Genomic DNA, 25047 nt, shown 5'->3' on the forward strand with positions numbered 1-25047 from the left:
TTAGTGCTTCAAATTTCACATCTCTTTAAATGGCGGTGTTTTGAAATCTGAAAAAAATAATATGGTTCATTAGGCATCCTTGGTTTTTCCTCTCTCCCACATCGGCAAGGGAGCTGTTAATACTCGTTTGGTTCTTTATTTGAACCTTTTTTTCTGACTAGGGAGATTTGAGCAAGAGAAGGTAGTGGTATAATTGTCCCTTGGCTTTGTGTAGCTAGGGGAGTTGGTCTGGAGATTTCATTATCAGATTTCCATTTCCAGGGCTGGAGAATAAGAAGGGATCACAGGCATAGTTTGCTTGGGCAGGCTGAATTTTGGTTTTTGTCTAAGTGGGTCAGGATAGACTGGGGGGAAAAGGGGCGTTTTCAATAGAAAAGAAATTCGAATTGTCAGGAGGGAGACCTCAGTTAATGAGAAATTGTACATCATCAGCTTCGGAAAAACCTGTATGGAAATCATTTATGCTGTTTTAATTTCTCTGTTCTTTGCAGGTGTTCCTGTTTGTATGCAGAGGTCCTTCCCATTGTTGTCTCTGCAACCCAGCCTGGTAGTCTATGCGCTTTAAGTAGAAGCTATAGGGAGCGTAATGCAGATGACTCAAATATCTTATGAAATTCCATTACAGGGAGGTGGGGATATTCTCTGCAAACAATTTTTTTCAGACTGTTTATCTATCAGTCAGTCCATTGAATGCGTTAGGGATAGTTCAAGAAATTTTATGGGGTTCTCAGTATGCCACCCTGGGCAAACTAGTGTTACTGATAATAGGGGAGGCTATCATCAAGGGGTATTAATTTTAAATGTCTCTCTTAACCACTAGTTTCAAATTTTTATTATAGGATGCTTCTTGCATATCAGACATTGGATAACTATCAGTTGGGGCAAAATACCAGTGTAGATGATAGTTAATATTGCGTGTTTAGGACGCTGAGAAACTAACTATTTTGTTCTTGGTATAGACCGTATCAACCATTGATTTATTCAAATATCTTCATTCTTGCATCTTATTTAAATTGAAAGTAAGATGTTTTGAAGCACAGGCTTTTTTCTTCTAGGGTATAGTGCTTGTGACAATCGGGGGCTTAAGTTAGGGAGGGGCTGAACAGGGTATAAGTAATGGTGCTCAGGGTAAGAGATGGAAGTCGGTGCTCTTAATCTAGAAAGGCGTCTTAAATCTTTCCTGAATGTCCCTGGTTCCCCGAATTAGAGTAAGATAAATAAACAGAGACAACCTCCTGATTAAACACCTATTTTTTTTTCTTGTTAATGACTCTCGTATTTCTTCCAAGGTAAGCATCTTGTTTTGTTAGACTGGCAATGGATTCCTAGTGGATTCTGAGCTCAGCACCCAACCTAGTGAACTTGGTAACAGTGTGAGGCTACCTGCAGTCCCCTTCCTCAGGGGATCAGGTGGGAAAAAATAATAATGGAGAGGAATATGAAGTATTCCTGGCTTCATGTGTTGTGAGTAGGCTGGAACTGAAGGGATAAGCCTGCATCACACAAGTAGTAAGTTCCTCATGGACTTGCTCCGTATTGTGTGGTCAGTGTGTGGACCACCTTTTGGGTTGTGGTTTAAGTCTTCCAATGTACACATATGTTAGGTTAACACCTATGAAAGCCAGGAGAAATCGCATTCTTGAGAATTATGTGGAGCCATAGGTCTCTATTATCACTTCAAGCGCAGAAGACATTTGGAAGAAAAGTAAAAGGTGACTTTAAAATCAGGTTTTCATCTATTCAGAATGAGCAATAAACTTGTAAATACAACAAGTATGTCTCAATTGCTGTACTTCGGAATCAAAATGCATAATTGTGTATCTGTTTTAAAGTGTATTAAATTTGAACTTAGTTTTGGAATGAAACTAGAGAGAATTGTAAATTCCTCTAAAGTCAATTGATCCTTTAAAGGATCAATTAAATTCTTCCTTAGAAGGGAGGAATGGTTGCAAGGATGACTCCTCACGTAATGTTTTCACACAAAAATGAACATTAAATGTGACTTGTAGGTTACTTGGGAATTAAGAATTTGTGCTTGCGAGCAATTCCACACACCTAAGTAAAACAGAGTTATGTTGGTGATAGTGAAGAAGTACTAGCTGTCTTGGTGTAAGCAATTCTTAGAGCAGGTCAGAGCTGCTTGCTCAAAATCATCTTTTATCTGTCTCTGGGCTGTTTATTACTGCATTGGATTTGCCCTGGCTGATACCAACAAAACAATTGAAAGCCAGCATATGTTCTCTCCTGTGCATGAATTGTGCAGTAAAAATCTATTTAATAAGACAGTATCTTAATGGCGTTGAACCTAATTTAATAGCATGTGCTTGTAAATATGTTTAATATCTCCTGCTTTAGCATGTGGTGAAGGGAATATAGTTACATTATTGGCTAAATGTATCTGGAGGGGTTTTGGCCATATGGTTTTAAATCTGTTTTAATGTAATTATCCCTATTAACTAAAAAAATAAAAAATATTCCCTCTGAGTTGATTGACATTCTTCTCAGTAAAGCACCCTTGTTGCTGATTAGAGGTGTGGAAATAATAATTTGTTCTAGCATTTAGAGATTTGATTAGACCTCTAATGAAATGGAGCGCCTACACGCTGTCTAAATATTCTACCTGACACCAGTTGGATCTCATCCAGTGTGGAAGAACACTTGAAATGTTGCTTTACTACAATATGTTTTGTGTCTTGAAATCAGCTGTGCTGCCTGCATGCAAATACCCACTGGCTGCTCAGCGGGCAGAGTGAACCTTGACCCTCCCTGAAAATTGGCATCAGGATTTGATTATTCTGCTGAACACTCATTGCCTTACTGCAATAACTACCTTAGAGTTAGAAAATTAAGGCAACTGTTGATGTGGAAGCACCCATACTGCTGACTCTGTAAGCTGGACTTCAGGTGGCTGCGCACAAACGTTATATGTAGTACGAAGTGTATATGAGGTAGAAGCATGCTGTTAAAGCTCACAAGTTGTCACTGTCCTTGCGTAGTAATAAGCTGATAACAACACACTATAAATGAAAATTTAAAGTTAAAGCATCACATTGCTCTCCCCGTTATGAGCTGGCTTGTTCTGTTTCCTCCAAAGGCTGATTGAAACACCCGTTGGGTGCCGCGGCAGCTGTTCTAGCACCCGTATTTTAACTTGGTTGCAGCAGTTTTCGCTCAAGAGCACTAGTGCCGGAAAACTCTAAATCAGGACTTTTTGTTAGCATCCTGCAGTGGAAACTTCCAGTCCCTAGTGGTAGGAAACACATTAAAACAACGCTTCAGGTGCATGTTGTCCATTGGTCAACAGTTCATTTTGACTGGTTAGCTGCTTCCTCTGAAATACAGAAGATAAGCTCTAATGAATCTGAACCAGAATCAGATACAGCCTTTTGTCTTCTTCCTTGTAGGTTTTTTTATTCTGTTTCTCCACCATATTTAATATTTTTACATTTTGCAGTCTCCACATTTAGACAAATACAATGGAAGTGTTGAACCAGAAGAACTCCAACTAGTTTGTGCTGTATTAATGCTTCAGGAGACTCCAGAAATTTTTTTCATCTTCTGTTCCTTCTGTTCAATTACATTAATAGTTTAAGTTTTGCATTACTGGGGAAAGATTGGACGAGGCAGTAACATCAGGGATCATGCAGGTAGAACCTGCTGTGAGATAAGGGACTTTTATTCCAGCAATTTAAAATGTGTTGTCTCGCTTCAACACTGGTGCTTCACAAGTAGTTAGAAGAAAAGGTGTGTTGGTTGAAAAGGTCAACTGTAGCGTAATTAAAGGCTGAAGGAGCCTGCAGCTGGTGGTGTAGTTCTTCAGGGGAGACAGAGCTTGGGGCTTGTTACACCTGAGCAGAGGACAAGTAGAAAGAGAACAGTCTGCACCGAGGGAGGGTATGCTGGAGCCGTCTTTCACACATGGCTTAGAAAAGCGAAATGGGAATGGAGGTGGAAGGAAGGTCTCCCTCCATGCCCCTGCTCTTTAGGTCACTTATGCAAAAGGTATTAGATAAAGCTGTAGTTACTTGACCTATTTATCCAACAGAAACTTGCAGTACAAGCAAAAGCAGTTTGACTATCCAGCGCTGTTGCTGTTTTGTATGGGACACTCCTTTGGGTTAAGCTGTGCCTCATGAATACTTACAGGCAGCATCCAGCCATCCAACATGAGTAATTTGCCTTGTTTGAGAAGCTAGGTCTATGGTGTCGGTTCTTGTTTCCCAGAAACGTTGGAATACCAGTTGCGTGGTCTAAATTCTGGTCGTACAGAGCTAACCTGGGTGCAAATAAAGGCTGTGAATGTGTCTCTTAGGAGCTGGGCGTACTCTGATGCAAAGGTCTTAGTTTGGGTTTGGTGACTTCATTCAGAAAAAGGCCAAGTAGACTGGAACGCAATGGAGGGTCTCATTAGGCAATGCATGTTAATCACTCTTCCATAGCTACAGAAGACGTTATTCAGGCAGGGTTTATCATTTCTGTAGTACTTGCTGGTGATTTTTTGTACAGTCATTAAGTCACTAAAATGTAGCCAAAAGTCCTCTTAGTAGAAGCATAGGCAGTAATCTGAGGAGACGGTAGCGCCTGTTAGCTCTAAGGTTGGAGGTAAATCTGAAGTTCTGCCAATCTGCTGGCCCAGACGGCTGAAGAGAGCAGGAATAGCTGATCTGTCCCTGGACATGTCTCTGTATTTACATGCAATAAATCTTCTGTAACAGTTATGAGTCTTAATTTTTGAAAATCAGCATCTCTTTTAAGCTCTGTCAGGAAAATACATTTGTACTTAGGTCTTTGCTGCCACCAGCTCAGCCACATTAACTCAGCGTGTTTTGGAGATTGTATCTCAGTAATGACTCACTTTGGTAAGACATAGTTTAAGATGCAAAATGTTCTTTAAAAAAAAAAAGAAGAAGAAAGAGGAAGAAACTGCCTGACTGCAAATATTGTTATGGTCGTTCCAGCAAGTCGGTGGCTTTCGGCTGTGCTACTGAGATGAAGCCTTTCCTCTGCCGGTCTTTTGCCCAGACCTCTCCCAAACTAATCAAACATAAACAGTTAGCATGTCAGCTCCTTGCTCATTGTAAAACAATCTCCAGCCTTTGCAAACAAGACTCCTTGGAGAAATAATTTGCCCTAATTGGTGACTATTTTAGGATTTCCTATCAGGTGAAGAATCAAAATCACCTGTGGTTTTCCGTCTGTGGCCCTAGCACCCATAAGATTTCTCTGGATTTCTTTCAAGGAGACTGTATAAGAAACGCATTTCAGTAAACTCACGTGCATGGTGTAGATACCACCTCCTTCTGAAAAATGCTTACGAGTCAACTAATCAAAAAAGGCTTAAACTCCTGGCTTAGACAGCAAGGCGCTTGCTCTTGGAAATTGTACCTTTAGGCTAGAGGTAAAGCGTGTTAGTCAGGGAGATTTTATTTTTCGTCTGGCACGTTCTTCGTGTTTGAGTCATCGACCAAAGAAAGATGGCAAAAAAAGGTGCTTCTTTTAAAGCAGGACATTGCTCCGTTTGGATGTCCAGAGGGACTATCGTTTTCCAGGCAGAGCTGTGAGAACAGCATCAGCGTTCCTTACGTTATCTGAACTGTAACAAAAGATGCTCAGGGGTCATCAATTGTACATGAGCATTCGTCTCAAAAACTTGTGCCAAGGGGGCTTCTCATTTTTTTAAAAGCTTTTCAATGGATTAACTTTTAAAATTTTAAGGAATGTCGTCCACAAGTTCTGTTTACTATAAACTAGAAACCTTATGTCAGCCTCATGGTTTAATATTTTTATGTTGGCTTGAATTTTAATGTGAACAGCTTAGCTAAATTCTTCATGGTGAGGTAGCGTAGCCAACGTCTGCTTATATTCTTCCAGATAGATACCATCAATCTAAACAAACATCATCAGCCCATCAAGTGAGTAGGGAGGTTACGTATTTATATTGTTTTCATGTTTTTTTCTTAACCTTTTTCAGATCTAAATTGATGTAACTTCTGATGAGGCGCATTCAGAAAAGGAGAAAAAATAACATTTGCTTCCTAAAAACAGTGTTGGTAAATAATTGAAGTGTAATGTCCTGTAGATTATGAAGTAAATGGTATGATACCACCTGTGTTGAACAGTCAGTGTAGGAATGTGCTCACCCAGGTACTAAGGAGCTCGATAACATGGGCTGCATCTTTTAGACTGGATTAGCACAATGCTTGCTTCTACAACAGTCCAGTTTAATTGAAATGTCTCTTTGTTTGGGTGATGCCAATTTCTATCTATATTAGAAAATATATTTAATTTTTTTAATTGCATTTATAGAATAAATAGCATTCTTGAACCAATCTGCTGCAGATATATAATATAACAGCATTAGAGCAGGTATGGTGGGTCAGATCAAAACTCGGTGTCCTGTCTCTGACAGTGGCCAAGGGCAAGGTATCTAAGGAAGAGGACACAAAATGGAGCAAGTTCCTTGTGACACTCCCTCGGCACTGCCTCCCAGTCTCCAAGTATTTGCAACTTGAAAACTTCCTGAGCTGGAGGTGGTTTCTCCATATTTAGTAACTGTTCTTGCATTTCTCTTCCCTGAGCTTGAACAATTCACTTTTAAACACATGCCGACTTCAGATGTCCACGGCATCTTACGGCAAGGATTTCCACAGCTTAGTTGCACATTGTGGAAAAGGTTAAGTACTTCTACTTGAGCTTGTCACCTGCTGGTTGGTTCCTAATCCTTTTATTGGAGGTGGTAAAAGCACACTATGCATGGACTGTGACAGCCAGGAGGCAATCAATTAAAATATCTTGACATGCTTGTGACAGCAAGCTCAGCAGTTCAGAGTAGCTTTCTAAGACTCAAGCTACTGTGTTTCACAATTCTATGTGAAAAAGATGGCAGAAAGCTAGCGGGGGGTGCTCTGAGCACATTTCCTTTTATCTGGGGGAGAGGATTTGTTTTTCTGAATTTTGGCAAGTTACTTCCATGACTCTTAAGATAGTTCCTGCACACAGTTTTAAAATAATTGCTATGATCATTTTGTACATAAAATGTGTGGGAAAAGCAGTTTGAAAACCCATGCCTCTGCCATCTGCTTGACTTTCCTATGTCTCAGAATAGAATTCAGTTTTATATAGTACCTGGTAAGTGAAAGGTGCTTGGGAGCATGTTTCTGTAGCAGCGTATTCTAGGACACTATTTATTTGCTCAGTAGTAGTTTTTATTGAGCTTAAAACACTGCAAGGACATGGACTTAGCAAGAGGGAGCGTCAGCAGGGACACGTGGTGAATTTATTTCTGGAGTGTGGGGCTTCTGTGATTTTACCTTTTCCTTGAGGTGCAGCGAAGAAGCACCTGTGATACCCTCCAGCCTTGTTGCTTCTGGTAGCCTATCATGCAAGCAGTTGAAGCTGGGAAGGAAACAATTTTAGCGAGCTGGTGCAGAGGTCAGAGCCCAGCTTCCTCCCCTGCAACCGTGGGGGGATTGAGATGCTAATCAGAGGAGGATATTGTTGTTATTTTTTCCATTAAAGTGCAAAGGTGGTTCTCTATACTAACTGAGCAGATCTCTTTATGATACTATTCAGTCTGAACTGTCTAGCTTCGTCATTTCAACTGAAAACTCAGCAGTGGCTGAATTAACGTTTGTCTGGTTTCTCAAGCAGGTTGTGCAGCAGAGCTCCATGCACCCGCCTGATTTAGGAACTGTTAACCAAGGACTTCTTTAAAACTACTCTTAGCCAAGGACTTTAAAGCTAGCTTTAAATATTTCTAGAAAAGCTGCAGTTGCGCTAGTGACTGCAGTGCAGGCGTAACCTTAGGAGTCTCACCCTTGGTAAAAATATAAATCATAATGTTTTAAGGCACACTGCGCCTGAATTGTGTCTCTCTGTGCTCTTTGTCATAATGAATATGACAGCAGTGCCAAAGAGGAGAGGTGAGAGAATGCGGCCTCGATGCCAGTCCCTGCTTAAACAATTCTCCCAGTCTGCTTTTATAGTAACCTGCAGTTAAGTGCATCTTCCTTCTATAACCCCTTGGTGAGCACGATCTCTGCTGGAATGCTGTAGCACTTGAGGATGTTCCAGCATGAATTGCAATGGAGTCCATTAAAGGTTTTCTTTAAAATATGTTGTTGGAGTGTACTGCTCTTATATTAATCTAATATTTCGAACATTTAGCATCTTTGAAATAGTTCTTTTTTAAAAAAAAACTAAGCCACTTTCTTCACAGTAGAAGAATGCCATTATGCATTTACAGTATGGATGAATACCATTCAATTTTGCTTGCTTACAAGGCATGTATTTTCAGACAATACTTCTATTAAAAATTCGGTAGAGCATTCTTGGGAGGCAGTTCTGCCAGAGATGCATGACAGATTTACATAACCCTAGGGGTCTTTCTCTCTTTTTTTTTCAATATCCACCAGTTATGCCTCTCCAGTTGGCAGTATGCCCAATAAATCAAATGTGTGTGCATTTATGAATTGAAGTATTTAACCATTCAATTACTGTATTGTAAAGAGGCTGTCCTATCAGTAGTTAATTTAGGTATTAATTCAGACCTGTCAAAGCAGCTGCTGTTTTATCTGTACTTTCTATCAAACGTTTGTTCTACCTGTTGGCAGTGGTTTGCTGCGTGGATCGAGTGGGGAAGTTGATACGGTCTCTCCGTAGGAGGACAGAGACCACATGCGTGACCACGGCTGCTGCCCTTACCCACGCTGAGCATGCGGCCTCCCAAGCACGTGGGACTCCGCTGGCAGAGCGAAACCAGGCTTGGTTAGATGGGCTGTGCTCGGGCAGGACGAGGCAGCCCTCTGCATGGGAGGCGGCGGATGAAAGGAGATGCCGTGCTGCTTCACAGACTCTGCGTTAGCAGCCAGCATTGCTGTCCTGGCTGATGATGAGGCAGATTAACTCGATGCAGTTTTGCCAATTTAGTGGCTGAAGGCTATGTTCCTCAAACTAGATAATGTTGGTCTGTCTCAATATGTCAGACTTGGACTAAATCTGAAGATGGAAGTGGGCCAAGGTACAGATAAAACAAGTCCCAGCTTAAACCGCTGAAGTTTTCCACTGTAACTTTTGCCCTTGATATCTGATGCTGTTGAAACATAGAAAATGCTCTTCTGCCGTGCTCGTAGGATTTTGAGTCATCTTGATGATCACAAGATCTTCTGTCCTGAGGGCATTTCTTGGGGAGCATACAAACTCCAGTGTTACCGTTGGGTGCGTGGGGAGGGAAGGAGGCGAGGTTCTTCATGGACTGATAAGAGGGAAGCTTTGTTTCTCTCTTTTTTTTTCTTCTCTTTTTTTGAAGGCTGAAGTTGACTAGAAGACCATTTGTTGTCTGCTGGTAGTGTGTGTCTTGCCTAGCTACAGTCCATTATGTTTGACCTGATTTACCATAAATTCCTGTTAGTCTATGGAGGAAAATCAAGCCTTTCCATGGCACAATTGATCTCCTCCTGAATTAGATATCACCTTTCTTTTTCAGTTGTAATCAGGCTAACTCTGATTCTGTGTTTGGTCAGTTGAGTTTCAGGCTTGGTATCTGATAAGGATTGGGCATGGATAAGAACTCAGATTTTGAGGTTTGGCTTAAATTAGATGGAAGTGAATCTCTAGCAACAAGGAAGTACAAGAAGTGGCTGTTTGTCTCTCATCCTTTTCATGTGTTAATAATCGATGTTTAGGTTTGTCTGCTGGCATCTTCAGTTGAGCGAATCTTCTTGTGAAGATCTTTCCATTTTTCCAGTCATGACCCTCAGCCTTTCTTTCTCAGCTGACGTACTTTCTACTTCAGTTACATCAAGATTAAGTTACAGGTGTGTCTTTTACTTGATATATTCAGGTCTATTCTGACAAAAATGCAAAACACAGTTCAGCTTCTTAAATAAAGAAGTGTTTTGCAGCATACGCATTACTCTGACATTTGACTTGCAGTCCTTGCCTGTCTGCTCCCAGTTGCAGTTGAAGGTTGGTTTTGGTTAATAGCTGTAAATAACTTTGAAATTATCTCCAGGTCAGGGAGAGTGATGCGACACAAGTAGGACTAAAAGAGGATGTAGATGTAGGCTTTCTTTATGAAAAAAAGGAGATACAGACTTTTCTGTTAGTAACCGCATGTTCACTTCTGAGTTTTTCTCCCTTGGGTTGAGTGTGCCGGATATCTTTCAAAGATTGAGGAACCTCTGTTGGACTTCTGCTGCCTGGCCATCCATCTTGGGTTGGGTAGAAATTGCTGCCCTTTGGTTTCTAATTAGTGTGGATTGTGTTCGTAATAGCTGGTGGAGGGATGGGAACTTGGGATAGGCTTCCTTTTATTGTGTGAAATCCAAAAGGGCTGTAACCTGTTACCAAAGCAAAAGCTCCCCATCAATTGTACTGCACTGGCTCTCTTCCCAGCTCCTTGCACCACTTCATCAGCTGTTAGGCACAAAGATGCCAAATTCTTAATGTTAAAAGTGACTGTTTGAAGTATTTTGAAATGCTGTTCCATAAAAAAGATTTCCTACTGTTTGACTTCCTCTGCTAATTCTCATCTTTATCGCTTAGTTTGCATTTTTTGAGTTGTACGGTCTGTTAAGAGGAAGAAACCGTTGCAAAATCACTTGAAATACCCTTAAAAAATGACTATAGGCTAGGACTTTTACTTTGTGAACTCGTAACATTTTGACATTGTTTGTTCTGAACATCTCTTTTATTGCTTCTGGAGATATGTCCTGGGTTTAGTTATAGGAATGGGTCTGTCGTAAAGAGGAGTTCTGCACTGTCAGCAATTCAAATTGTGCATCATTCAAATCATTCCTCTTCACATTTTCTCTTTTGTCTTTCAGCTTTTCTTTCTCTACGGAAATTGTTTTGAAAAACAGGACACCAAAGTTTATTCTCCTAATGCGTATCCAAATTCTTGAAGTTGCAACACAAACTTAATTTGAGATGAATTGCAGATATATTCTGAAGCTATAAAGCTCCCAATTTTAATACATTAGATGCCATAAACAGATTGTTTTCTTTAAAAAAGGATGCAGCAATAAATATTTGTCAATAAATTTCAAAATTTCACAGCTTTGATGAATATACTTTTTTATTCTTGTCAATCAGAACCTCCCAGGAGTACTAACATGTGAAGGCAAGTAAAGTGTGTCTATTTGGTTTTCCTTTTAGTCAGCAAGACTATGTGTAGCTTTAAATATTATATTAATCCTCTATAAATTTATGAAAAGTATTAAAGTTTCCACCTAAAATGAACTGGATGCGTCCTAAACTTCTGCCACGTTTCTAAACTGCTGTTCCTCTGACAAAGTTAGGTGAATAAGTTAAAATGCAACTTGGCGTATGTAGGAATAAACAAAATCCCTTTTGCATCCTAAGGAAGGGTTTGAATAATAGTAGAAGCTAAGATACAATCCGTGTTCAGATAATTTTTTTTTTTCCATGCTTTCTTCTGTCTTCAGTGAGGGTAGAATGAGCAGACAGTCCAGTGTAATTGTAAAATTGTGTTAGGCATTAATGAAGCCCAGAGTATTTCGCTGTGATCAAAGCAAATGGAGCTGGACCCTGCTCCAGAATCCAGGAATCACGAAGTGTGTTCACTAAGCAATAACGGGGGTAGGAGAAGCCAGTTTGTAGGTAGGGTTTTAACCTAGCAGCAAATAATACTGCCTGTACCATGTGAACTAAAATACCAGGTATTTGTGTGTGTCAGACTGAAAACCAAAAGTGGGCTCTGTAGCATCAAGTCCATGAGATAGAACTGGCATATTTTGGAGAACTGTAAGATAAATCTGAGACTGGGACAAAATCGATCCCGTGGGGGAAATTCAGCCCCAGATAGGGAGTCCCAAACCCAGTTCTCCACTCCCACCCGCAGTGTCCAAACACCCGGTGCAGCCGGCAAAGCCCAGCAGGTAGTCACTAGGTTTGGAGGTAATCCAAACCGCGCTGCAGGTGCTGTGACCAGTGCCACGGTGCCCAACACCTGCATTAAGTACCATTTAGGATGCTTAAGGGTGTCCAGGGCATCCACAGGGACTGGCAGACACTACACGTACCTATGGGAAGCCCATTTCCTTCTGGAGAGGTGGTTGGATGCCAAGCAGGAGACTCTAGGGAGTCTTGAATGGTGCTCAACTCCTGTTTTTAATGACACTGCACCTTGCTCTTGCTTTCTGCTGGAGAAGGAGTTTAGGCACCTCATAGAAATGGAGACGTCTCCATGTAGGTGTCCCAATGATGGATTTGACTCCAGATTGTTGCCGCAGATGATAATGTGTGTTATAAAGAGATAGACCACTGAATTTAATAACAGATCCTTAGAAATGCTAGATGGTAGCAAAATTGCGTGTAGATTATAATATAAGAAGAGGTGTACTAAATAAGAAATACATACGCATCACCTTCCCCCCAAAAAAATTCCTGCTTGTTTAGGAAAAAGAGTTTGTTCCTCAGTAGAAGCTAATTTTGGGATGCCCTTAGGATTTATATTTGATCTACTGCTGTTTATTATCCTGATGTCTTTATAGTGGTGGCAGTTTTTGTCAGAGTGGAGGCTCTGAGCCCCTTCGTGGGTGTTTCCCAGCCGCTTGCACTGCTCAAGAGTTCACAGGGATACGAGTGGCAGCGTTGCCATGGCTCGCAATATTCCCTCTTGAGGTGCAAAATGTTTCTTCCCAGTGATTTTTTTTTTTCCCCAGTCGCAGTATGAGCACCTTGATGTCGAGTTCAGGATGAATTAGCTTTTATGCACCATGTGCGTGAGAAGCCCCCGTATACCTGCGTCAGTGCGACCACTTGCTTCTCGCCTGTGCTTTCTGCGTCCATGGATATTCAAAAGGACTTCCCAAACCAGCTGTGTGATCCGCCCCGCCAGCTAGCAGCTCCATTCTCAAACAAGACAGCCTCCTTTTACATCTTGCTAAAAATAGTCGTTTCTTTAAAGCCTGAGGACGCAGTGACTCATTGATATCGAAGAGGAAGAAGTGTTATTTCTTTAATTTAAGCTTTGGGAGGAAAGCCGCTGTGTTGCCTCAGCACTGGCCAGGTTCGTCCTTGCTCCTGCTTGGGCTTCACGGCCGCGTTGCCAGCCGAGCGGCTCTGACATCCCTTCCCTTGCTGCAGCAGCCCGGCAACTATTTGAGATGCAGGTGCCATGTCCCAGTGCCTGCAGCCTCTTGGCTCTGGAGGGAAGGTGCACAGTCACTGCCACAGCTAAAAATAAACCCGTGAGACGGCAAGTCACAGCTTTTGGCTCTGGGGGGGTTTGGGCAGAGCTCACCCAAGGATGAAGGTGTTTCTGGCAAATTATAGACATGCAAATGGGAAATGGTTCCACTTCATCACTGTTAAAATTCCTGATATTTAGCTCCCGACACCGTTCCAAGTGCAGCTTAAGGAGAGAAAGCGAGTCGCAGATAAAGCTTGCTCAGGCCTGTTCTTTCATGAATTCCTGCAGCAACTCTCGCGTGGTCTGCAGAGGTCTCGTTCTGCTGTCTGACGCCGCAGCATGCTACTGCGAAACCTGCTTCTAGGCTCTGACTTGCAGCGGCCCCTCTCCCCGTTTTCTCTACTTATCTTTGAAGCTCTTCATCATCTTTCTCCTTCCAAAGAAGCACCCCCAAAAAAGGCTCTAGTTTTAATGTAAGTGGAGTTGGTTGCAAACCTTTTAAGGTAACTTATTCATACTCCAGCAACGCGTTTCTGGAGGAACGTGAAGCAGAAGATGGCTGGTATACGTGCGTACGGCATTTTGGTTGCTGAGCAACCTGTTTCTTGCTTCAGCCGCTTAGCATAAGAATCCAATTTCAAATAAGATATTAGGGACGCTGGCTGACTTACCAATAGCTAGCGTAACCTGCAAGGACTAGTAGGAAAATGAACCCGCTTTCTTGGGAAATCTGAAGCTTTACAAGAACTTTCACTGTAAAGGACCATATATCTGCAATGTTGCTTTGTAATTCCCATACGTAGTTTTTCATATTTGGGTTTTTGGGTAGACCTTAAATCACTGCTCTAGATAAAGCGTGCCCAGAAGCAGGGGTTCTTATCTACAGTTTGACAAAGCCAACGTTATCTTTCTTAATGCTTGTAAACTTCCCATGTTTTTATTAATAACATCCTGAGAACTTGTGCAACCAGATGATGGTTGCTCCTTTTCTTCTGACAAGCTTGTTTTAACCAGTCTTAATAAAATAAAAGCTTTGGCATGAAGGCAAAGTAATCTTCCGTGTTGATGGAAGGGAAGAGTATACACTTCTGATATAGAAAAAAACCAGCTCCGTGAAAATGTGCCGTAATTAGACTCACCACCTCGAAATATTATGTTTGGGGTTTTGGTTTTTTGTTCTTGCTTTGGTTGGTTGTCTGTTTTTTCCAGGCTTGTGTTTTTTGCAACTATCACCACCCAAAAGGAGCTGGGGTTTGTCCTTTTTGTAGTATATTTAACACACCTCGTTTTTTATGTCCGACTATCTCCTTGGCTTTCTGTCGTCGTTCACAGGAATTAATCAGAGATACTTGCCTACGTTCATCCACCCAAATACCATTTCCTCCTTTCCTTCTCAGCAATAGCTTATCTGCAGGGTCAAAGGAGTAATAGCAGTCACACTGAATGGGAAACACGGGAACGGAACCCAGATCCCGCTAGAAGAAGCATATGCATTTTTTTGCCTTGGTCAGGCCTCGAGGACCGGCTTTGCAGAGCCTGAAGAAGCAGGGTAGAGGTCAGAGAGCAAGATGGAGAAGGCAGTGGTTCAGCTCTAGTTTAGACCCGTGTTCCAGCGAGAGCTGACAGTTCGCAGCTATTCAAGTTGTCTCGCTCGCACAAGCTGCTTCCTCCAGATTATTCAGTATGAAATGAAGGTTTTAAACTCTAATATCCAGTTAACCTTCATGAAACAAGTAAAATGCAACCTTAATAGTAATCTTGGAAAGCTTTTCTTTTTTTAATGTTGACAGAAATGACTGGCTGCTAGCAAGATTGTGTATTTAAAGCTAGAAAATGTCTTCCTGTGCCTTGTGTAGCTGTGCGGGGAAGGAGCTGCACGTGCAGATACCCGGTCTCTCTACACCCTTTCTTCTTACTTTAGATTGAGTACATTTGATTCATAAGAAGTATTTTACGGGATTTTGGGGCTGTGACAGCAGGCCGCGATTGCAGTAAGTTGTCTCCTGGCTGCTGGGCTTCACACAGTAGATCCAGCTTATTTCTGCATCTTTTAGCAGCTAATTATTCCAAAGTCACAAATCCAATTGTCCTGCGAGAGTTTGCTTTGGAACATCTTTCCTGAATAATCACTGCTGATTTTTGCATGTTTTTTCATAGTCTAATTTAGAAAGGACAGGATGTTTTTAAGCAGCAGGACAATAGTTACACAGCTCCAGTGGCTTCATTTTCCTGTGTGGAAATCGGTGGCACGCTCCTTCTGGGACCGGCACTGCTGTTCATGTACGTGGCAATTAAGCTTAAGCCCCCCTTGTAGAGGTATTTAAGGGTCATTTGTTATGGAAAACCTTGGACTTTTATTTAGGGGCACGAAATATTTAGTATGCAAATCCCATACGGCTGTTGATGGATAACTTACTAAGAGTCACCAACGCTGCAGTGCCATTAGGGACTTGAGAAAGTGTGCAGCCATAGTTTCCAGATAGGTGGAATATAGTCATAAAGAGGAAAAGAAGAAAAGACAAGAAGCAACGGCTTTAAATTACTGCAAGGGAAATCCAGGTTAGATATTAGGAAAACTTTCTAAAGATCCAAGGAACTAAATGACCTGGACAGACGGAGGAACCTCCGGGAGGGTCTTTAAGAGGAGGTTGGGCCAACGTTGGTCAGGCCTGATGTGGACAGTGCTGGTCCTGCCCCTGGTGAACCAGAGGAGCGGGCAGCCTCCCCAAGGTCCCCTTCACCCCTCTGGCTGTCAGCAGCTACGCTGTGAAAGCCTCCACAGTTTATCTTAGTTCAATTTCTTATCCCTAATAAATCAAAAAAGTCCTCTGGCTCTTGTTACGCTATCAGCCTGTTCTGTACTAAATATATCATCCTCAAAGGGCGTTTCATGACTTCTCGCTGGGGTTTGTGCACCAAGGCTTGTACCACGTGTGGTGTTCTCCTCCGGGCTTGGCAGATGAGCAAGGTGGCCATTTCGTCGGGTTTCTAGAACAAGTCTTTAATTGGGTCTTGCTGGTTTGTGTGGACTGTGCTTTTCATGCCAATATTTGGCACCCAAAGTGCTTACACTCTTCTCAACACTGAGGATCTCATTAGATGCTGATATTGAAGAAAATGTCTTACTTATAATATCCCAAGTGTGGCTTTTTTTCCCCTCCGCTTTCCGAACTTCCATTCAATCCAGTAAATGGCTAATTTTAGCATTGTTCCAAATGTTTTATCGCTGTTGTTTATGTATCTTCAATCTGGTCTATAAACCAATTGGGATTAGATTTTTGCCAAAATCGGTGCCGTTCATTTGCGCAAAGTACAGGGGGTGCAAAGCTGAGCTAATGAACGTGGTGTGGTGGCTTCACTGCCTCAGTGGGCTGTAAAACACCCAGGTGGCCTTGGGAAGAGAATCTGATCCAGGCCTTGAAGATCTCATCTTGCGAGATAAAGCAAGTTGATAGGACGTTGCTGATGCTGACCGAATTATGTGACTGTTTTGCAGGAAAAAAGAGTACAAGTCTCCCCACCATTGACAAGAGGACCAAGTGCCTTTATACCGGAGAACGAAGTAAGTTTGCGGTTAGCTGGGCCGGGCGGGTGGCTTTTAAAATGGAAATACTGAAGGACAGTTTTATGATCCTGCTTGCCCAGTGGTACCCAGATGAGCCCCTCTGCGAGCAAAAGCAATGGTTTCTCTGGAGCAGGCTCCAGTGGGTAAGAACCACCCTGCCCTTGCACACAAGCGGTGCCGTCTGACATCTTTTCGGTCACCAGCACTCCCAGAGACAGCTGTGAGCGCCGGCTCTGCTCTCCTTGTGGAGGATGATCACTTATTACTCTTAATGCCAGGCCTAAGGAGAGGCCTATCCAGTATTGCAGCGGTACGATTATATAGCTCTGAAAGCAGTGTCTGACCTTCAGTTTGAGAGAACCTGAACATATGACTAACTCCTTAGACCGTAACTGTGGCTCTTGAAAGAATTTATGGTTGAAAGGTATGGTTTGACTTCAAAACTCAAGATTTCTGCCCATGATTTAATGTTCAACTTAAGCCTTGATTTGCAGCTTCCTGCAGCAAGTAGAAACTGCTATGGTGGTGTTCTCCTGTGATCTCAATCTTCACAGAGTATTATTTATTGATTAATTAATTATTTGGGATGGCCGACTATAAAACCAGGACCTTTGTTTTGTTTTGTTTTAAGTAATTGCTAAAGGCAGATAATTCACATGTTAGAAGGGCCAAAAAAACATTTTAAAAGATGAGATAGCTCCTGTTCTGTGAGTCTCTCTCCATGTATACACCAGCAAGGTCTGAATCTAAAAACAAACCGAGTGTAAAGGCTGGCAACAAGAAAACATAATGATGCAAAAAGGAAGAGAGGCCAAAAAGAATCTTTCAGACTTGGGAAGAGGGGAGCAGAAAGAGTTCCAGCCAGCCAACCTTGTGACGAGGACTTCCCTTTCGTATGCAATACGAGATGAAATTGAGATGCCAAACTTTGTAATGACTGAATTTTTCTCATGAAGCCAATAATTGTATAAAAAGTAGAAAAATAAATGCAGTTAAAATAACATATTTTGAGAGAATTGTTAATGAATTTATTTCACAGCTGATACACTTGGGAAAGGCGCTAGCCAAGGGTGCAGGAGGAATCACTGAGTAGCTTTCAGAAAGGAGTAACCCCAGCGATTACCCAGTACGAGCGGGGAACCTCCACCTGTATGGATGAAACAGCTATTCAGTGTCATGAACAAATGTTAAATATTGTTTGTTGAGCAAACGCCTACCTTTTTCCCCCATTTCTTGGCATGAAATAATACAGTGGATAGGAAGGATGTAGTTAGAGATTAGTAAAACACTGAATGTCCCAACAATCTTGATAATAACACTGCTCGTGTCAAAGCCTGCTTTATTGTCGTAATGGAAGGAATATGGACAGAGCAATAACAGCTTAATTGTAAAGGTTCCTGTTAAAGTGCCGTAAGGCTTTAAAAGCAGAATAAAAAAACATGTTTGTGAATCCACGGATGGTAATAAATCAGGAGGAAGTACATATACAGTATGAAGAGGATAGTAATATGGGTGGAGATAAATCACAGAAGCAATAATGCTGCATATTGCTATGCCTAACGTAGCAACAGTGCAGTCCTACAGGATTATATTTCAATTTTGTCAGCAGAATTTCTTTTCCATAGCTTGTACTGTTACAAGGAAAACTCCTGACAAGAGAAGATTAGAAACCTTACCAGAGACACGAAAAGTATGATTTCCCCAAGAAACTACTAAATGAGACAAAGATCTCTTAAATACATGGGAGATACACTTGCTGAAGAAGAAGGGGGAATCCTTGGAGTGGAGCAAGGGAAAAACCGTAATAAGTGAGATAAAGTGATCTCTAACGTGTGAATAAAATTCCGATGGTAAAAACATTCTTAAGAAAAACTGAGGAGGCATCATTTTGGGTATAAAACACAGAAAAGCTGTCATAGTGAAGAGCTACACATGTAAAAATGATGGAGCTGCCTAACTGCATAGCTGCTTCTTCCCTTTTTTCCTAGGCCCACAAATTAAAACAGGGAAGTACAGTGGTGAGAAGTGAAAATGTAGCATATTGTTTGTGTTTCTTTGTATGTAACTTCTATATAAGATTTGATGGAAAAATATTTGAGACACGGTCCATTCATCGGCCCATCATAAAGAAGGAAAATGTATTTTAGATAGAGTATCAATACAGGCTGGGGGATGAAGGGGTTGAGAGCAGCCCTGCCGAGAAGGACCTGGGGGTACTGGTGGATGAAAAGCTGGACATGAGCCGGCAATGTGCGCTCGCAGCCCAGAAGGCCAACCGTATCCTGGGCTGCATCAAAAGCAGCGTGGCCAGCAGGTCGAGGGAGGTGATTCTGCCCCTCTACTCTGCTCTGGTGAGACCCCACCTGCAGTACTGCGTCCTGCTCTGGAGCCCTCAGCACAGGAAAGACATGGACCTGTTGGAGCGGGTCCAGAGGAGGCCACAAAAATGATCAGGGGGATGGAACGCCTCTCCTATGAAGAAAGGCTGAGAGAGTTGGGGTTGTTCAGCCTGGAGAAGAGAAGGCTTCGGGGAGACCTTATTGCAGCCTTTCAGTACTTAAAGGGGGCTTATAAGAAAGATGGGGACAGACTTTTTACCAGGGCCTGTTGTGACAGGACAAGGGGGAATGGTTTTAAACTAAAAGAGGGGAGATTTAGACTAGATAAAAGGAAGAAATTTTTTACAATGAGGGTGGTGAAACACTGGCACAGGTTGCCCAGAGAGGTGGTAAATGCCCCATCCCTGGAAACGTTAAAGGTCAGATTGGACGGGGCTCTGAGCAACCTGATCTAGTGGAAGATGTCCCTGCCCATGGCAGGGGTGTTGGACTAGATGACCTTTAAAGGTCCCTTCCAACCCAAACTATTCTGTGATTTCAGCAAAAGCATTGTGTCGTCTTGGTTTTAGGTACTTTCTATCTTCATGTGCAGTAAACCAGCTAAAATGTTTTCTCATTTCATGGTGTTTGCAATAGTAAGCAGGCTGGTTTAATACTGTGCAGTTTCAGAATAAATACTTGTCTTGTGCTTGTAACTTCAGTGGCGAACATGTTGAGAATGGCTGTTCTTGGTGATAAACACTGAGTAATAGCACTAATACTGTGTCAGGGCTTGCAATGCAAGAGCTACTTACTCTTTTGCTGTTTCATTTCATCTTGTGCCCAAGGTTTGGATTGGTTGGAATAATTAAAGAACAGCTTTTGTTTAAAGAAAGCATTAAATTCCTATTCTAAATAATACTTGAATGTTATGGACAAATTAGCATTTGATCTCCTCTTCAATTATACACGCACAGAAGGGGTAGATTGCCAGGCTGTTTCTATAATTTGGTTACATAACCCAGTTCCTCTCCATTAATTTTGAAATTGGTTTTAGGGCTGAATGCTCAGGTGGTGTGTGTCTATACAGGCTGACTTCCATAAAGACTTTACTTTCCATTTAGCTCTTGCTTACTTCCAGCTCTCTGTACAGATTTGACTTTAAGCGTCTGCAAGTTTAGCCATTTCGGAAAGATCTACAGAAAAATGTTTTTTGTTTTTGTAGAAACATATTAAAATAACAGAGGTACAGTGTAAAGTGCTCTTCAGTTGTCAGTATACAAGTAACATCTATATGTGTATATTCGCATGCATGCAAGCATGTATATTTACAAATATACATCCGGATCTCCAGCATTGCCTTTAAGTTTGTACACAAGCAAACCGTTCATACCGCAATATGTTTCTCTCCAGGGCTAAAACTAGAGAAAATCTCTTTCTCTGTTAAGTTTGTCCATCTTATTTTTAAGGTTATGCAAGCAAATGGTTTGGATGAACGTACTAATCTTCTTGTGGAAGAATACTCTACGTCTGGTCGCCTGGACAACATCACGCAGGTCATGAGTATCCATACTCAGTACCTGGAGTCTTTCCTCCGCAGCCAGTTCTATATGCTGCGCATGGATGGGCCCCTTCCTTTGCCCTATAGGCACTACATTGCTATAATGGTATGTACCAACAGGCTATATATTTTCTCCTGCAACCTTGACTTGTGTATTTAAAAAAGAAGAGGAAGACTTAGAAAGGAGAGACTAGTGTGGTATTTTGACAGGGAGTGAATTTTTGTAGTTGGTTTTCATCAGAATAAAGCATGCCTGGCCAGAAGGCTTTCAATGAGAAGGGAGAGTTGGCAGCCTACATGTTTCCCTGTTTCCCACAGCCATACACTTCTCACGTGCCCACAAGAGTGGTGTTTTACAGAGAGCAGAGTTAAAACTGTGTAACCTTATTTCAGGATATTTAACCATCAGTGCGCAGCAGTGGGATGAGATGCCATGGACTCAAGTCACAACAAATTCCAGGTGGACACTAGAAAAACAATTTTTACCCGGAGGATGTTGAGACATTGCAACAGGGGCCAAGAGAGGTTGTGTGATCTCCAAGGATGGAGATCTTGTTTGGACAAGGCTCCGAGCAACCTGATCTAAGTTAGCCCTACTGTGAGCAGGGGTTGGACCAGATCTCCTCTAGAGATCTTGTCCAACCTAAATTAGATTCTGCAATTCAGAGTAAAGTAATCAAATGTATTTTTATTGGAGAATCCTCCATACTGCATAGAAATGCATTGCAATATAAAACATGGCCCTTTGGAATGAAATTGTATTTTTGTTTTGTGTTAGTAACCTGTCTTCCACCTGCAGCAAGATCAGATCACACGCTAACGTGCTGCCCTTTTCCCTCTGTGTTTAATTATTACAGGCTGCGGCCAGACATCAGTGTTCCTACCTAATAAATATGCACGTCGATGAGTTTTTGAAGACTGGCGGGATGGCAGAGTGGTTGAATGGTTTAGAATACATTCCCCAAAGACTGAAAAATCTGAACGAAATAAACAAACTCCTTGCACACCGGCCCTGGCTAATCACGAAAGAGCACATTCAGGTACCTGTTAATAGCAGAAAATGCTAAGAACTACGCAAGTGTCTGGTTGGGCTTCATTACCTTGAGTTAAAAAATTCAGGGAAGAAGTGAGCATTAAATAAGCCAATAAATTCTTCTGTGTGACAAAGCCAACAAGATTTGCTTTTTAGGAATAGCTTTGGCTAAAATAACCTCCAAAGAAAAGAGGTAATATATTAGATGTCTCTTTTTTTTATCCAGTGAGAGTTAGTGTGCAAGAGGAGTATGGTATTACTGGAAGAAAGGAATTGATTCCTTTTTAAAATACATAGTGTTTTATAGAAAAGCTGGGGGCCAAAAGAAATTTTATATTTACGCTTCTTTTATTCTCGTTTCAGAAACTTGTCAAGACTGGGGAAAATAATTGGTCTCTTCCTGAACTGGTGCATGCTGTTGTCCTGTTGGCACATTATCATGCCTTGGCAAGTTTTGTATTTGGTAGTGGCATTAATCCAGAGAGAGATCCGGATACATCTAATGGAGTCAGACTTATAGCAGTCAACAACTTCTGTGTCTGTGATCTTGCCAATGACAACAACATAGAAAATGCATCCCTCACAAGTAGCAACTTTGGGGTTAGTGTCACAAGAAGATTCTTTTGCTTGCCTCTGTTTTGCATTAGAAAACTTTCTTCCATCCTTTCCTGTTTAAATTTCAGGGTAATTTGAAATTTTTTGTCTACTTTACTGAAATGCTTGAGTCTGGTAACTCTTACGTTAGCTCTAGCAGTTTGCAGTGTAATCTGTTGAAACAAACGTTGTAACAGCAAATGGTCGTCAGAGCAATGTGATTTTGATAGCTAATCGCACAACCTGTTGGGCGAGACTATAACTCTGCTTTCAGCTGAAAGCTTAAAGTTGCAGTTTCTTCAGATAGTGTGTCACTGACTGGAGCATTGTGTCATCCATGTTTTAACATGTGGAATGAAAAAAGAAATGGGAAAAAAAACAGAAGTCAAAATAATAATAATTTTGACTTCAAGGCCTACAATCACAAAATGGGTCAATTCTGAAACCCTTCCTTGTAGATGGGAGGAAACGTCTGAAATAAAATTACTTAATTCTTCATGCTGCTGTTCCAGTCTTGAATCAACCAACAGAGAACTTTGATGACTAGTTAATTAACTTAAATGTGGAAATTTTTTTCTGAAAGTGGCTCTATAATGCTTTGAAGACATGTCCTTGAACTAATGGCGATTGATGAAGTAGCCTCATCGCCTTTGATGAAAGATAGGGATTATGAGCAGAGTCACTAGATATATTTTTTAAAAACTAGCAGTACAATGTGAGCATGCGATCAGTCAGTTCAATTGCTGTATCTTAAATTTCTGGGCTGTAGGACATGCTAGCTCAAGTCAGCGGGGTGTCTTATTCCCTGTTTATAGTGGGCAAAGGGCTGTTGCTGACTGCGCTGCTTGTTAAGCAGTGAGTAGCGTACTAGAAAACAATTATAGTTATGGGCAGAAGAACAGAATCAAAAGATGGAAAAGAAAAACCAAACAATTTATCTTATGAAAAAACTGAATGATAAGTACAGGTCACAGAACCCCAAACTTTGATGTATTTCTAGTCAAGAAGCCTGTTTTCCTCACAAAAGCAAGAAAAAGGGTCCACATAATGGTTATTTTGATCACGTGTAATGAAAAGAAAAAGAAAACGCTGATTTGCTCTCTCAGGTTGTGTTCCTGCATTGCAGTGTTGCACTGTATCTCTTCAGAAACACATTTTACATTACTAATAGACTGAAAAAATTACCTTAATATTGCAAGTGGCTTTTTGATACATGTAGGGCACACAGATGGCTTTTCCTGAGCCATCTACGTGGAGAAATATCTATTATAAGCGACTATGGTTTCCACATTCAAACACCACCTCTTCCGCTGTTAATCCCACTGCAGTAGGTTACTGCGGTAGGTTAGAGTAACACTTCCCAGCTCCCTTCGTCTCGCTGTCTGAAAGCTGTTTGTCTACGCTGAATGTGACAAAATGCATTCTGGCATGAGTTTTCGTGTTTGCTGCTGCTATCTGTTTTTGAGAACGTTTGTTGTCGAGCATGAAATCTGAAGATGACACATGTTGTCTATCTTCTAATTTTGCAGAATGTCATGGTGTTTTTGCAGATTGCAGATTCTTTAAGTGAGCTGGAGGCCTTAATGGAAAGGATGAAGAGGCTACAAGAAGATAAAGAGGACGAAGAAGCCTCTCAGGAAGAAATGGCAACTCGCTTTGAAAAGGAGAAGAAGGAGAGTCTGCTAGTAATTAGTGGAGGTATTTGTGCTTTTCCAGTTCCCTTTTGTTTGTGCTTTATAAGAACTAAACACTTGAGGCCAGTTCAGTGACTATAACTTTTTCTGTCCATTTCTTTATTCTGGCTGTTGCTCTTGTAGAAGTGTAGTAAGGGTGGTCCTGTCTCTTGCTTCATCTGCTTAAGGTTTCTTGATTGGCAAAACCCACCATCTTTCTTGCTTCTTGAAATTTGGCTTTTGTATATTAAAAAAAAGCCTGTAGGCTTCTGTAAAAAGTTGGGTGTAAATTTCTCTTTCTTTATATGCTCTGGATCTTCAAATTCATTCATTCATGTAAATATTCAGTAATATTTCACAGGTTTAGGTTCTGCAGTGCTTAGAATTTCAATGACACTCAGAAGTAGCCTTCAGATACGACATTTAGTTCAGGAAATAGATTGGGATGAGACTCAGCTTCTTTACCATTTACTGGAAAGGACATTTCTAACTTACCGTTCTGAGTGATCATACTGCTGTGCTGTTCCACTGCCTGTGTTGTGATAGAGATTCTTACCATTTTTTTTATTCTTAAATAGTGTTCAAAATTCTGAGCTGAAAGCTTCTTTTCCAGTATTCTTCATATGCTCTGGAGGCCTTCATCTCTAACAAACCATATAATGAAATCTGTTTCCTATATACAGGAAGGTGGGTTTTTTTCCCAAAGACAGTGTTCGAAGAAAGAATACTATGAAGACAATCAGAATCTCCAACCATTTCCTCATAGTAGAGGCTACTTGAAGATGATAGCTTCTGTCTTTTTAAGAAGTGACCCATAAAATGCGTCATGTTTTACTGACACTGTTCTTTCTGAATTTAGATCTCGGTAGCTTCAGACCAAACATGTTTGAAAGTATCTAAGTTTTTGTGCACTGAGCCCAAAAGAGAAGAAGAATGTATTGTGGATCAGCAGAGAGATTGTTTCGTGGCTCTCTAGGAACATGCAAAATCTCTGAAAGAAGATACATCCAGCAACGTCATGGCTGGATTTTAAGAAATGGATATTGTCTGTTGTTGCTCTGTTGTTTTCTTTGGTCAGACATATCAACGGTGCAGATAAACTGACACCCATGGCAGTTTCATTATCTAGTCAGGACTTCCATGAGAC

The 25047-nt window shown here is 41.3% G+C and overlaps 1 protein-coding gene across 2 annotated transcripts in view; it reads left to right on the top strand.

Moving 5' to 3' along the window:
* SESN3 (sestrin 3) overlaps positions 1–25047 on the top strand; it is a 45872-nt gene that overhangs the window by 6943 nt on the left and 13882 nt on the right. Inside the window, exons 2-6 of one of the 2 annotated variants that reach the window (XM_075140114.1) lie at positions 16653–16718; positions 20509–20706; positions 21458–21640; positions 21997–22233; positions 23757–23925. In XM_075140114.1, coding sequence (XP_074996215.1) covers positions 16653–16718; positions 20509–20706; positions 21458–21640; positions 21997–22233; positions 23757–23925 — 853 coding nt within the window. The remainder of the gene's footprint in view (positions 1–16652; positions 16719–20508; positions 20707–21457; positions 21641–21996; positions 22234–23756; positions 23926–25047) is intronic. The other variant, XM_075140115.1, reaches the window with a different exon arrangement.

This window comes from Calonectris borealis, chromosome 1, assembly GCF_964195595.1.
Source record: "Calonectris borealis chromosome 1, bCalBor7.hap1.2, whole genome shotgun sequence".
Taxonomy (NCBI): Eukaryota; Metazoa; Chordata; class Aves; order Procellariiformes; family Procellariidae; genus Calonectris; species Calonectris borealis.